Source organism: Ctenopharyngodon idella, chromosome 13 (genome assembly GCF_019924925.1).
Source record: "Ctenopharyngodon idella isolate HZGC_01 chromosome 13, HZGC01, whole genome shotgun sequence".
NCBI classification, from domain to species: Eukaryota; Metazoa; Chordata; class Actinopteri; order Cypriniformes; family Xenocyprididae; genus Ctenopharyngodon; species Ctenopharyngodon idella.
The window spans coordinates 29,496,226-29,511,310 of record NC_067232.1 but is presented as its reverse complement, the minus strand read 5'-3'; the positions used below and the strand labels follow the sequence as shown (position 1 = coordinate 29,511,310).

Here is a 15,085-nt window from a genome sequence, read left to right as displayed (position 1 = left end):
TTTTATTCATCTGTTAATGGACGATAAAACATAACCTAACCTTATATGACATGTAAAGTCTTCCTGTCATTCCAGCTGCTGGGCTTCATTTGACACATTACAGCTTCACCAGACCTTGTTTATGCAGACATGACAGACACTGTTTTTGACACAGTTTTGATGAGATGTGACAGTACTTCATTCATGGCCTGGTTTCACAGACAGGGCTTAGATTAAGTCAGGATTAGACCTTAGCTCAATTAGGACATTTAAGTAGCTTTTATAAACATAGAAAAAATCATTATTGATGTGAGACAAAACAATGGCTCTGACATATTTTAAGATATGCTTTCAGTTGAAACAGCTCTAACATGTATTTTATTCTGGGACTAGACTGGATTCATGAACTCCTCTTTCTCTGCTGATGTCCACAAAAACAACTCATTTCCGCTGACCATCAGCCAATCACACCAACCACATCCTCAGATATCAGTCTGGAGAAACTTCAATGATGTTCATGTAAAGCCGTCATCTCTGTTCATGTGTTGTTTATGTTGTGTGTGCTTTTATTTTGAAAGCTCAGTCTGTGTGCTGTTGTCGTGTTCACGTGATCAGTCCGGCAGTGTCGGTTATTTCTGCAGAGCCGCTAACATAGAGATAGAAAACATAAGAAATCAGTGAATGTAATTTAATTTGTTTAACTGTCCGAAGTAACGTTATTGTACATACAGTTTGATTTGACAGCGTGATTTTTAATGCGTCTGCCATCCTCCTGTCGGCTAATGGCTTCTGAGGCGATATACGGATCAAACGAAATGAACCGTTTTAACAGGTTTGACTGAAGATAATCGACGATCTCATAGATTTTAATATGATACGTTACACTGAGTTTCTTTACAATATCCTCTCTGATTCATGAACATATCCGCTTAGCATTAGCATTAGCCGCGGCTGCTCATGTGACTGATCTTCATAAAGTCAGACTTTGATCTTTCTGACTGTCAGTGATGTTCAAACATTAGAGTCACACATCATATTAACACACATCATTCTCATGGCAAACGTGACGGATCTCCAGAGCAAATACAGTAAACTGGCTCAAGAGTATTCAAAGGTGAGATCATCATCACCATCATCATACTTCACTGATCTGATCAGAAACTCTATCACCTGTCAATTCAGATTTTAATGTTTAAAGTACGTGAATATTTGCATGTGTTTTGGTGAGGTCACTGCAGTTGTGTTTATAAACACCATCATAAACTATTTCTTGATATGTTGCTGTATGACTGAATGTGTGTGTGTGTGTGTGTGTTTTCAGCTCAGAGCTCAGAATCAGGTGTTGAAGAAGGCCGTGCTGGACGAGCAGACCAGCTCTAACTCTCTGAAGGTACTGACAGTCGTTCCTCTCACTGGAGATCCGTGCGCGCGGGTGTGTTTTGTCCTCATGCATGTTCTGTGTCCGTCAGGATGAGCTGAAGCAGAAGGAGCAGAGCCTCCGGAAGGTGGAGCAGGAGATGGACAGCCTGAGCTTCAGGAACCAGCAGCTGACCAAGAGAGTGGAGCTGCTGCAGGAGGAGCTGCTGCTGTCCGAGAGCAAGAGCAAGAGGAGCAAAGTGACTAGACATGACCCTGACCCTCACACATACTCAGACATTACTTCTGCTGATTTCATGAAACACTCTTAGAAAGAAAGGTTCTGCATAAGGAGAAATGTCTTAAATGTGTGTGTTTGTGCAGAATAAAGGAGACTCGCCGCCTCAAGTTAACCTGCAGGCTCAGAGTGTGTTTGATGAAGATCTGCAGAAGAAGATCCAGGAGAACGAACGGCTTCACATCCAGGTGTGTTACGCAGATCAATGTTGTTCAGCAGGTTTGATTCTTAGATTCTCTTAAAGCTGATGTTTGCAGTGCTAAAAGCCCCTGCTAAAACCGCCAGCAGGTGGAGGCAAGTCCCTCACTTAATGAGTGAGTCATTGAATCATTCATTCAAACGATTCACTTATATGGCCGATTCGTTCAGAAACAAAGCAAGTGACTAGAGATGCACAGATTGCAATGCAATGCAGATTGCAATCTTGGCCGATTTCTGATTTTTTTGTTAGTGTGATCTGCTGATACCGATTTTTGTCGATTTTGATTTTCTTTGTAAGAACTATAATTGACAGCATATACAAACAAAATCCTACTTTTCTTCAACGCAAAGTTTTATTTTCATAAAAAATCACAAGTAAAAAGTCAGTAATAAAATAAGAACAAATAAACAAATTGCAAACAACAGGAACTCAGAATGTTTGAACCACTACTCTACAGGTTTATGGAAGTTCATTTTTATATATAAGCCTGTAGCCTATATTGCATTATCATATAAACAGTATAAAAATCATAAAATAATTACAGCACTAATTACTTGCCTCAAACAACTCTGTAGGTATTATTATAATTAGTATTATTATAATTATTGTTTTTGTTGTTACATTTAATTTATTGCCACACTTTAATATGTGAATTATGTTATCAGAAAACTAAACACATTTAGCGTCGTCAGGGTGCGCACTCGGGTTTATGCCTGCTGTAAATTTTACCTGCCACAAGATGGCACTGTTCTCACTGTCACAATATTGATGCTTCGAATCTTTTACCAAAACAATCTGAGAAAAATTTCAAAGATTTAAAGGGTTAGTTCACCCAAAAATGAAATTTCTGTCATGGTTCGGAGCGTGTATCAAACTGCCAAAGTCACGTGAACCATTGAAATTTCGAAATGTTTCGAAACACTTATGACGTAACGAAGCCTCGTTTAATGAAATCACGTGACTTTAGCAGTTTGATACACGCTCCGAAACAAAAGATTCGTAAAGCTTTGAAGCTTCATGAAGCAGCGTTTTGAAATCGCCCATCACTAGATATTGTTGAATAAAGTCATTATTTTGTTTTTTTGGTGCACAAAAAGTATTCTCGTCACTGCATAACATTAAGGTTGAACCACTGCAGTCACATGACTGTTTTAAATATGTTTTTAGTACCTTTCTGGGCATCTGAAAGTGATCTGAAAGTGGCCATCAGATTTCATCAAAAATATCAAAAAAAGGTCTTACGGGTGTAGAACAAAATGAGGGTGAGTAATTAATGACAGAAATTTCATTTTTGGGTGAACTAACCCTTTAAGAGGCTTCATTTTTCCATCCCTACTCAATAGTTTTAGGCCTTTTTGCAAATGTTTCGACCAAGTTTAGCTGTTTTAGAGAGAGTTTACTTATTTTGAGCCTGGTTTTAAACATGAACTATCTGTAATGTCATTTTGGGTGTGTCGAAAAAGCGCCAATTAAACAAAAATAAAACTAGCCAATCAGATTTCTTTTTTACCCATACTACACACACATTTGACTTTACAACACACAGACGCTCACCTTTATTTATTCTCATTCTGTCTTCTTTCTCAATATGACATGAGTGTTCACACAGATAGATTAATAAACAATTTAAAAATTATGTAAAAAATAAAGATGGCATTAATTAGCGCCCTCTTATGGTACACAGCCGTATGGCTGCAGGTGCCACTGTGCACATCATTAGTTGTTTGCTTTTTCAATAGTAGGAATGCACAGAATAGCTTCAATTCTGCAGGAAGTGTTACGTAAATCACATCAGCTAAGCAGCGGGGAACCTCAGGGCTCAGTCCTCTGCTGTTCTCCATGTACACAATATTACTGAGAATAATCATGCTGATATTCATCCAGTATAACCCGATATAAACACACAGATTCTCAGATTGGGATCAACAGGCACAGCGGTGGAAGTTTATCTGTCTTTATTTGTTTATCTGTTAGTATTTGTGTGGTGTGATAATGTTATAATTGTGTTTTCAGTTCTATGAAGCAGACGAGCAGTTCCGTCGACAGGAAGCTCAGCTGAGATCACGACTGGATCAGCTGGAGAAAGAGTCCGAGCAGCATCAGGCTGTAGTAGATGCTCTGACCAGCAAATACACCGACACCATCGAGAAACTGCAGAGCGACAAAGCTCGCCTAGAGGTCAGAGAGGCGTTTGAGGACAGTCTTGTGTGTTTATTAGGGATGGGCATGAGTGCTCGAGGTCATGACAGCACAGTTTTACACTGATGGATGTCAATGACAACATTTATTTAAAAAGCAGTGTTTTTGTGATTGCTGTAGGCTGTGGTCACTGTCTGGACGGTAATGACACTCTCTGCCTCATGTTCTTGTGTTCAAAACCGGCCGAACACACAGACCTTGAGACATGTTTTTAAGATCTTTAACTTGACAGCTGTCTTAACCCAACGCTCATCACCGTCTGATGAGTACTCGAGTACTGAAACTGCACATCCCTAGTGCTCCTCATATGTGACGGATGTTATGTGTGATGCTTGTTTAATGATGGTGTCGTGTCGTGTCAGGTGAAGGCTCAGACCCTGGAGAGAGAAGCCAAGGACTGTCGAGTCAGAACCGAAGAGTGGTAAATATGCACACACAGACAGATACGTATTGCTTTATAATTGACATTGATTTCATCTAGTGGAAAGTGTTGAATAGCTGATGTATTTAGTGTGTGTGTGTGTGTGTGTGTGTCAGTCAGCAGCAGCTGAGGAAGTATCAGACTGAAGTGAGCAGTCAGTTAAAGCACAGCAGCAGTGTGATCCAGGAGAAAGTGCCCTTCAATGACACCCGTGAGTAACACACACACTCACACACACACTCACACACACACTCGCACTCTCACACACACACACACTCTCACACACTCACTCACACACACACACACACACACACACACTCTCACACACTCACTCACACACACACTCACTCTCACACACACACACTCACTCACACACACTCATGTAAAGTACACTCAAGTTGTCCTTCATGTGTGTAACTGAGTGAATCTGGTCTTTTCTGAAGAGTTGAGTGACTACAACAGTCTGAACGTTCCTCTGCACAACAGAAGGCATCAGGTGAGTGACTGTACCGTTATGAGGTGACTGTCAGGTGACTGACAGAGCAGCGCTAACTTCCTGTTCCTGCTGTGCGCAGCTGAAGGCTCGTGACGTGGCGGCTCAGGCTCTGGGCTTTGTGCAGAATCTGGTCTCGGCCCTGCTGAACTTTCACTCCTACACCGAACAGAGAGTCCATATCTACCCGCTCGACTCGTCTATCGAAGCCATCTCACCCGTCAACCAGAAGGTACAAACACATGACCTCATGACCTCATCGGTTGAATTAAGAGTCAACTAATATCAGGTTTCATAAACCTTTGATGCTCAGATCACATAGCTCTTTCTACAGCATGACAGAAGAAAACATCTCAATCTGTTTTCTCATTTTATGCAAGTTGTGTTGTTGGTTGAATTAATTAAGCTCACACGGATTAAAGTTCTCCATCAGTGTGACCCCAGAGAGGTCACGTCAGTGCAGATCTCGGTCGCAAATTAATGAGCTTGGGGCAAAAATGACACCAGAATGCACCTGCACAATTAAACTAAATAGATGAAATCTTTAATTGCGATTAAGGTGAGATGTGAAAATGAGTGAAAAGTATCGATTGTGGCAAACAGTTTTCAGAGTTCACATGTTTAATCTTTGAAAGTGATCAATGTGAACAGATCGTCATGAGGCGCCGCTTGAGCTTGAGGACAGTGACGTCTAGAAGAACAATCATGAAATAAGAACTGATCACCCCATCCTGTTTAATCTGTGATGTCATCCAGCTGTCCCTTCATTATCTCTTACGTATCGCACTGTGACATACGTATTGTGAGGTAGTGAATGAAACGCAGCCCTAGTGCCAAACTTAATTTAGACTGAACCTGCAGCCTAAAAGACTGACTCAATTGTAACATAAAACCGCTCGTGTAATATTTCGTTTCACCTCCTGTCATCTAAACTCAGCTGAGACTTGATTCTGGATCCTCAGGCCCTGTACTGTGTGATGATCTGATCTGATCTGATCTTCTCTGCAGTTCTCTCAGTATCTGCACGAGAACGCGTCGTACCTGCGTCCGCTGGAGGAGGATTTGCTGCAGTTACACCAGAGCATCACGGAGGACGCCATCACTGTCCTGGTGAGAGACGCACATCACTGTCATCGGCCGTCACGCATGCGTGTTTGACATGACTGTTCTCATGTTGTGTTTTACATCCGAAGGAAACTCTGGCCAAGCTGCAGGACTTCTCCAGATCCTTCTCCGCCTACAGCAGCTTCCTGCAGAAGATCCTGCCCTACCAGCTCAAGAGGTGTGCGCTCGGTTTAGTGTTGATGGGAATGAGTGTCGGTGCTGCAGTGAACCGGATGTGTGACCAGAGGCTCAGCTGTGACAAATACAGTTTATCCCATCAGTCTTTCCTTTAAAATATTCACAAAAAACGGTTTTGCTCATTTACCGGCTTCACACATGTATATACATATATGAACATTCTTAAAAACATTTAGAAACTGGATATCTGGTTGAATTTTGCAGACATCCTGGCTGTGATGTTGGCTGCTTATTAATGACAAATGACTTTAAAACAAAAAACCATGTGAATTGCACCCAATGAACACAAATCTTTGCAATTGCATTAAGTCCTCTTCGGTCAAAAATGACTGAAAAATTTTAAGTTTTAAAATGTTAATTTTTTTTTGCTTCATCAGAATGGGATGACATGTGGTGACTTTTGTCGCATTAGCTATGTGAACACACAAAAATCATGGACATGATTCAGACATGTTAAAGGGTCGTAAAAAATAGGCTCCTTCACGGTCAGAAGTGATCGACATAGAAAATGAATGGGTAATACTAAAAAATATGAAAACTCAGAGAAACTTTTGGTGGTACAAACTACAATTCAGCCACTGTGCAGAAATAAAGTGCACAGCAATGATAGACACACACACATATATGAACTAGCGTGACTATAACACAGAGCAAGTTTATGCAAATGTGTGAAATAAAATCAATAATTCAGCCAGTAAAAGCAGTAAAAATATGAACAGCAAGGAAGAGGTTACACAAGAGTACAAAACACACACACACACACACTCTCAAACACGCACAGACACATACACACAACACACTGTTATACACACACAAATGAACTGGTGTGGCTGTAAAAATATGGTAAAATTGAGCCAAAAGACTGAAATAAGAGGTTGAAATCAGATCTGACCCAGATTTATGATAAGCTGTAATAAAACATGCCTGTTCATTTTTATATTTTTATTGAATTTTGATGTTGTGTAACAAAATGTCCTCCTCTGTGTTCAAGTTTGACTTGATGTAAATTGATGTAAAAACTGACACTTCAAATTAACATTTAAAAAAAAAAATCTAAACCTTGACAAAAAGTAGTCTTTGAGAATGTCTAAGTATAAATCCAAATCCACAACTTAATAAAAATAAGTATTTTTGTCTAAAAACCACTTGAGAATTTATACGCCACTTTATATAGAACTCTATAGGAATCTTGTGGTTACATCAGGGCATTATATAAGTGTTTCTTTTTTTACTCCCACCAGATGGCACTAATCTACCTTCAAAAATTATATTAGGATTTTTTTTATTATTATTATTTTCAGTAGGGAAAAATATAATAATAATAGCTAATAAAAATTTTATAAATATTGCATAGTATCATAAAATACCCTAAAAAATTTTAAATAATAATCAAAAAATATTATTGAACAAATATATTTTATTGGCTTTCCTGAAGAAAAAGAAAGTTACATCTCAAGGCTTCGTCACTTTTGACTGCAAAGGAGCGAATATGACCCCTGAATGAAGAGGACCAACAGTGCTTGTTTAATTTTTTGCATTTTCCATTTGAAGTAATCACAGATTCATTTATACAACCATGTTGAAGTTCAGCCCCCAAACATGCAAGCACTGAAAATATGAAACATTACAATTCAAGTAATGTTAATGCAATGTCTTTTTTATAATTGATGTGTGTGTGTGTGTGTTGTGCAGTCTAGAGGAGGAGTGTGACGCTTCTCTCTGCACAGCAGCGCTGACCGCCAGGAACCACCAGTTACAGAACGACATGAAGAAACTGACGGCCGTCTTTCACAAACTGAAGTCTTACGTCGCTCTGTTAGCCGTGCCCAGTGAGTATCACGTCACGTGACACGCGTGTGCCATCATGTGTCTGTGTTGAGTGGTTACTGATGTTTTCTGCCGCAGGTGTTCGTTCAGATGCCATGTGTCAGAGCAGCGCTAACGCCGTCTTCACCCAGATGAGTGCGAGCCTGCACGGCCTGCACGACGTCAGCACAGGTGTGAGATCTGATCAGATTCAGAGCGCTTGATAAGAGACCCGGTCTATCTGTAAGTCTTGTGCTGTCTCCTCTGAGCAGAGCTGTCGAAGCACTACAGTCAGAAGGTTTCTCTGGAGCAGGATCTGCCCACGGCCACACAGAAGTTCCGCACCACTAACGAGTGTCTGCTGTCGTCACTGGCGTCGCTCACCAACAGCTGCGGCAAGGTCTTCACCACACCACTGCTCTCACGTCTCCACACACCCTGCCGTCCTGCTCTTCATTCACTCTGATTTCTGCTGAATTGTTTTTCACACAGATGGCCACCTTCTTCAGCAACAACCTGGATTTCTTCGCGTCGTGTCCCGGTTACGGTCCGAGAGGAGGCGTCGTGAACCCGCTGCAGGCCGACAGTGTGATCGAGAACAAGAGGCTTGCCGCCACATACATGAGCGCCATCAGAAAGGTCACAGTCTTGATCATTGAACAGACAGAAATACAAAAGTCCTTTAAAGTAGAGGTCTGCGCTCCTGCCGGACAAGCTTTGAATTGGGAAGGGAAGCAGGGAAAAAATGACTCCCACAGAGTGGCAAGATAGAAGTACATAATAGCAAGATTTCAGGTACAGAATTGCCTTTGCATTGGTCATCTGTTGACACAGAAAGGGTTGGACATTAGTGTTTTCGAGGAAAAGCAGCTTCCTCTATGCTGTGACACTCTGTTGTCAACAAAGAGAAGCGCTGAGGTTCCCTGGGGATTTGTGCCAGAAAATAGAAGCTCAGTGGTTTAACACTTGAAAACAAAGAAATTAAGACATAAATGTTAGTATTGTAATTTTACTGTTGTTCTGTAAAGTATAATAATAGTCATAATAATAATAATTATTGTTGTTATTAATAATAATAACAACAATAATAAATATTAACAATTCTATTAATACTTTTATTATAACATGTATTATAACATATTATTAGTATTATGATCAAATACTCAATTTTTAATAGTGTATATACTGTATTATAAAGTAAGATATTTCTTTATTCATTTATTAAAATAAAAATATTGTTAATAATAGTGATCACATGCCTGATTGCAGTAGTCCAGTCTAGAAGTGGAGAGGTCCTTAAGAAGGAGTTGAGAAGCAGTTGTTCTGTTTTCTCTTGCTGTAACAGCCTCTTGTGGCTTGTTGCGTTATTTGACGGTCACAGCACAATACTTTTGACAATCATGGAAAGCACTTCACAATAAATGAACAGTTCAGTCCCATGACTGTTGGTGTTTTCTTGTGCTTTCAGGTCAGACCAGAATCAGTGCCGTACAGAGAAGCTTTAGCAAACCGACACATTCTGACGAGCTCTACTGAGAGTCGAGAGGGACTCATGCAGCAGGTAGCTGAGCCTGTTCATCTGTCCATCCGTCTGTTCTGTCCGTCCATTGTCTCCGGTCTGTCTCTCTGACGGTGCGTGTGGTCGACAGGTTGTCCAGAGTCAGGAGAAGATCTCTCGTCTGGAGCAGGAGAAGGAGCACTGGCTGCTGGAGGCTCAGCTGGGTCAGGTGCGTCTGCAGAAGGAGAGTCAGCGCATCGCTCAGCTGGAGGCTCAGATCGCCTCCGGAGCTCCAGAGGAACAACACAGCGCCGCTGACGGCTCCGATGCTGCGCGCACTGACAGTCCAGAGCCCGTCCAGGACTCCAGCCTGGTGAGTGATGTCATGCTGGAATCTGCCTAATCGAACACACCTGACTCGGGTCGTTAGTCAGAACGTGTTTTAGACACACAATCACATGTGCAGTGCTGGATTAACAGCAATGACTGATTGTGTGTAGTTACAGGAAAACAGTTGCTTAGCATACAGTACTGTAAATGCATCACAGAAATCATGGAGTCCATCAGAATTATGAATATAATGAAAAATATAGTAGGTTTGTATAAATTATTATGTATTTGTATGAATATTATTGAGTGTGAAATGAAAATATTATTGAAATTTTTGTGCAGCTCTAATATTTTTATCATGTCTCTATTATCAGGTCGGCATTTTAACCATCACATCCTGCAGCGAGAGCGTACGTATTCATGTTTTATTGTCTTAAATAACCTTATCTGCATATTCAGATTCATACATATAGTATATCATGAATATGAAATCTGCCCAGTCTATCTGAATCAGTGCCGCTAAATGAAAGCTGTTCATGTCATGTTGATGATGATGATGATGTTTGTGTGCCGTAGGCTGCAGATCAGGAGTCTCGTGAGCATCTGATCAAAACTCATTACATGAGCCGTGTATCAGATCTGACCTCTCAACTGCAGATGTGTGACAGTAAAGCCGTCCACTTCCACGCTGAGGTCAGTACTCAACGCTCCACACGCTCCTTCAGCTCATGCTGGGAACCGCTGCTCCAACAGGATCCATTCAAGCACAGTGTTTGGCACTCCTCTAAAAATCAAACATTTAAACATGAACTCAGACATGCACAGTTGCTCTGCCATCGATCCGCGTCAGATCCGTGGATGATGCTTAAAGCTGATGTGTGTTTTCTGTGCAGTTAGCATCACCAAATGCAATGGCAAAAATAATGCCTCCGTCTGCGGGTCATCATCAAACTGATGTTCCGTCGGGGCAGAAAAACAGTCACTTTTTGTCAACCAACGAATGGATAAATTATAGTCTCTATACTACAAAATATTAGCATGAAAAATACAAATTACACTCCTGCAGTCTTCTGATGAAAGTGGAAGCATCGACCGCTGCGCTAGTTCAGATAGACCTGCTGTGAATCAGGTGTTTGCTTTAAAAGCATGAATATTTCAACCTGTGCCACAGAAGTTTGGCTTCTCTATTGCCATCTGTGGCAGATCCATGGAACTGCATGTCACTTTCAGAGTAGTGCTCATGGTTACCTGTAAGCTGACAGTAAAAACTTCTAATTAAGCGTACAGGAGTAAAAATGTCTTGCAAGCAAATAGGCATCATATCTGCTACTGTGGTTTTGGCACCGGTTGACAATAGGTGATTACAGTGAGATCAACAAACATTACCGTTTACAGACGTGACATATCTAATGACGTGAGCCTGGAATTCACCACAAAATCCTGACAAGAAACCTGACAGCTTTACAATGTAAATTAATATTGTAAGCTTGCTGTAGTGAATTTGGGTAAAGCAACAAGACTGTTGAACACAGATTTTTTTTTTTTTTTTTTTTTTTTATCTTGTAAAAGTTTGACAAAACATTTTATAACTTCACAAATACAAATCTGAGCACCTTTTATATCAGTGTACGTGACTGAAACATGCTGTATATGACAACATATAATGATGATACGAGTAATCCTTGGGAGAAACCAGGCTCAGTCGCTCAGTTCTCCTCTGGCCAACAAACGAACATGGTGTGATTATGATTCAGGCTTTTGAATCACGAGTTTTGTGGATCGGTATCATTCAGAATATTTCATCCAGTTCCTTCTGCTTGAAGATTGGGATACATCACGCCAGCATGTGGTGCAGCAGTGACTCGAGCATCAAGACAATTAAGAGATTTAAATGTTAATTGTTCTATTGAGAGATTTAAATGTCAGTCAGTTTTGTTCTAAGCAAGTGTAAGTGATTCTCCAAAACCTTCAATGAAGATACAAAACCCTGTTGTAAGTGAAAATATCTGGTTGTCAGCAGTAGTGCAGTGGGTCAGAAGCACATGCTGTCCTGCTTCATGATTAAAGTGTTCACATCTGCCGAATGACCCGTGACCAGATGAACCGTAGTGGATCTTTAGTGTGAATGTTCTGGAAGTGTTTGCTTGTGCACTGAAGAGTTATGAAGCATCCAGTCGTGCCACAATAAACACTTAAATACATGAAGAAGAATATAAGCGATCATTACATCGCGTGTCATTGTTTTCTCATTCAGTGCCGAGCTGTTGCCAAACGTCTCGCCATCGCAGAAAAATCACGTGAGACTTTGACGGAGGAACTGAAGCTGGCTAATCAGAACATCACTCGTCTACAGGTACTAACAGAGGTGCTCAGCTAGATCAGCCTTCTGAAGTCTTTAGATGTGGTGACGTGTTCTTCTGTTGTGTCGACCAGGATGAGCTCAGCACCACGAAGAGGAGCTATGAAGATCAGCTGAGCATGATGAGCGACCACCTGTGCAGCATGAACGACACGCTCAGCAAGCAGCGCGACGAGATTGATACGCTCAAGCTCGCCTCGAAGGTCAGACGCCTCACGCTTCAGCTAGCTGTAACACACTAACCCGACACGAGTCTGATCAACACTAACCCTCAATGGGCCTCATTTATCACTGTAACAAAGAAACGAGCGCAGAAATCATCTTACGACAGGGTTCACGTGTGATCATCAAATATTTGTATGCCGCAAATCCTATCATACGAATGATCGTACATTGATAAATGTGGCGGCTGAAAACATCCGTCATTTGAATAACGCCCCTGAACATTCACGGTTCAAAAGCCTCGCTCCTAGAGTTTACGGCTTGGAGAAAGATAACCCGGACAAGAAGAGGAAGTAATCTCATGAAGGAGAAATACATTTTATACCAAAAACAATCGTTAACCTCGTAATTGCAAACAGTTAAATTAATTTATATGAATATTAAATACCGGTAAAAAAAACAAAACATTTACAAACATTATAAACACTACAGCCCAGGTTATATTCCCTTCACTCCACAACAAATCCTTTACATTTATCGGTATTCGGAACAGAATAAGAATGAAAAATAGGTAGTTATCAATTATATATTTAACTATAAAATAAAACACAAATTAGGCTATAGTGGCATTCATTATAAAAAAACAAACATCAAGCCAAAATGAATTTATTTAAAGCGAAACAAATGGCATTGGGCTGACCTTTCTCATTTGGCATAAATCCAAATATGTTTCTATAAACTATTATGGAAATAATAGTTTCCATAAACTATTCTAAACTATTATTCATTATGTAAACAAGGTTTTGTACTTCACCAGTGTTCCAATATCCACGTAAAACAGCATCCTTCACATGCGCTAAAATGTGTGTGTGGTTGAGCGCTGGGCTGATTTACAGCAGACCACTTAATTGTGTAACTTTTATGTTTGTCTGACTGCATTTTAGTTTGATGATGAATGGCTGAGATGTCAGTTATAAACGCTAGAACTGATGTGTGTGTGCGAGGCGCCTGCGCGATCACTTGGATTTAATAAAATAAAGATATAGAAAAACTACAATGCATTAGAGTGTCGCACAGTTTTTTTCTTTTGGTAATCTGTTAATTATTTAAGTGAAATATATTTTGTGTAGTCCTATTTAGCTATTTTCTTCCTTATATATTTTCTGTTTTTCTCAGTTCGCAGAAGCGCTGCAGGTGTGTGATGTGACGATGAGTGAATCCTCATGTTCTGTTGTTTATGCTGCTATTTGCACATGTAAAGCTAAACCCCTGAAAAACTATAACATTTGTGGTATTTTTAATGGGTCACAAACACCCATCTATTCTCATTTAATTTAATATTAATATGAAATTCTAATCTTAATGGTTAATCATCGACTAATGAGCTTCGGTTGTTTGTCAGGAAAATAATCTACTTGATCAAAATGCTCTCATCACACTTCTCCAGCAGATTTACTATGCTGCACAGAAGCTCACGCTAACTCAAACACTAGTGTACGCGAGCTGAGACCTGACGTGAGATTTGATTGTAGCCACCGTTTACTACCATATTGATAAATCCCAAGTTTTGCGTGGAAATGACCGTATGCACTGTTTTCTGTCGTACGTTCGTTTCATAAATGAGGCCCGTTGACTGTATATTGGAGCTGCTGTTTGTCTGTATAGAATCTCTTGTCAAATAAGAGTCTGTATTAATGAACCACTGCTAACATTTGAGTGAAATCTAAGCTTTCATCTGCTGGACTCTTGCAGGGAAACTCAAAGAAGAACAAGGGCCGATAACGGGCAGACGTCACAGCGACGGGCTGAACACGCCTGCGTTTGACACCAAACCAGTGACATGTGACAGGAAGCAGTGCTGAGGAACATATGGCTGCTGCAGCCTGCGACCGCGCCTCTTTATATTAGTGTGTGTGTGTGTGTGTGTGTGTGTGTGAGAGAGAGAGAGTGAGAATGAGAGCGTGAATTTTGTTTCTTGCGCAGACAGTGTTTGTTAGAGAAATCACTGACTGCGTCACACACACACACACACACACACACAGCTCAAGCCTGATTTGATTCCGCACAGAAGAGTGTGTGATTGATTACGTGAAGATGTCATCATGATAAACTCCACACCAATATAATGATGAAATCCTCTGGATAAAAGGGTTCGTGTGAATAAACACATCGAATCGACACTGATGCTCTGCTTTCTTTCCTCAAGAAATAAACCACAGTGATTTTTTTTATGCACTAAATATATTTCTTGTCTCAAGCTCATGAATCATGATGTCATATCACAACATTAGCTGTGAAGTGGAATATGATGTGAATATATCACTGAAACATTCAGCTCAGAGCCCTGATGAGTGTACTGATCATCTCATATAGTCTCTCATTTCTCTTTATATGGATCTGTTTAATAGCACAATGTACTGGATTCAACCAAAATCAAGTAAATAAAGGTATAAACTAAACCATTTTGCATTCACTTTTTCATTTCAGCATTCATTTCACGAACTTAATCTTCATCTAAAGAGAACTAAACAGAGGAAAAAAGTTTTTTGGGGAGCTGATGTTCTTCCCGTTCTTCAAATTACGATTCCTACTACGGCGAGGGATAAGCTCATGAATACTAATTAGCTCATTCTGACGTTGCTGTTAACCTAAATAAGAAGGATATTGACTAATGAATATT

The 15,085-nt window shown here is 40.3% G+C and overlaps 1 protein-coding gene across 2 annotated transcripts; it reads left to right on the top strand.

Moving 5' to 3' along the window:
* Positions 1-464: 464 nt before the first annotated feature.
* ppp1r21 (protein phosphatase 1, regulatory subunit 21) lies at positions 465-14,864 on the top strand. Of its 2 annotated transcripts, XM_051917232.1 has the most exons (22): positions 467-1,093; positions 1,301-1,369; positions 1,449-1,595; positions 1,720-1,821; positions 3,849-4,013; positions 4,397-4,455; positions 4,572-4,666; positions 4,899-4,951; positions 5,031-5,180; positions 5,957-6,058; positions 6,142-6,230; positions 7,943-8,079; positions 8,156-8,248; positions 8,329-8,456; positions 8,549-8,695; positions 9,525-9,617; positions 9,706-9,927; positions 10,259-10,294; positions 10,461-10,577; positions 12,139-12,237; positions 12,318-12,446; positions 14,158-14,864. In XM_051917232.1, the coding sequence occupies exons 1-22, from the start codon at positions 1,034-1,036 to the stop codon at positions 14,185-14,187; spliced, it is 2,322 nt and encodes a 773-aa protein (XP_051773192.1). In that variant the 5' UTR covers positions 467-1,033; the 3' UTR covers positions 14,188-14,864. The 2 variants fall into 2 exon arrangements, with proteins under 2 accessions (XP_051773194.1, XP_051773192.1); XM_051917234.1 differs by lacking the exons at positions 12,139-12,237; positions 12,318-12,446 and having other exon boundaries at positions 465-1,093.
* The last annotated feature ends 221 nt before the right edge of the window (positions 14,865-15,085 follow it).

Excerpts from the sequence above, each read along its gene's own strand:
- ppp1r21 (XM_051917232.1), top strand. The coding sequence starts at position 1,034 with ATGGCAAACGTGACGGATCTCCAGAGCAAATACAGTAAACTGGCTCAA. Across the intron at positions 1,370-1,448 it reads CCAGCTCTAACTCTCTGAAG|GATGAGCTGAAGCAGAAGGA; the intron begins GTACTGACAGTC and ends TGTGTCCGTCAG. Across the intron at positions 9,618-9,705 it reads GAGAGGGACTCATGCAGCAG|GTTGTCCAGAGTCAGGAGAA; the intron begins GTAGCTGAGCCT and ends TGTGGTCGACAG.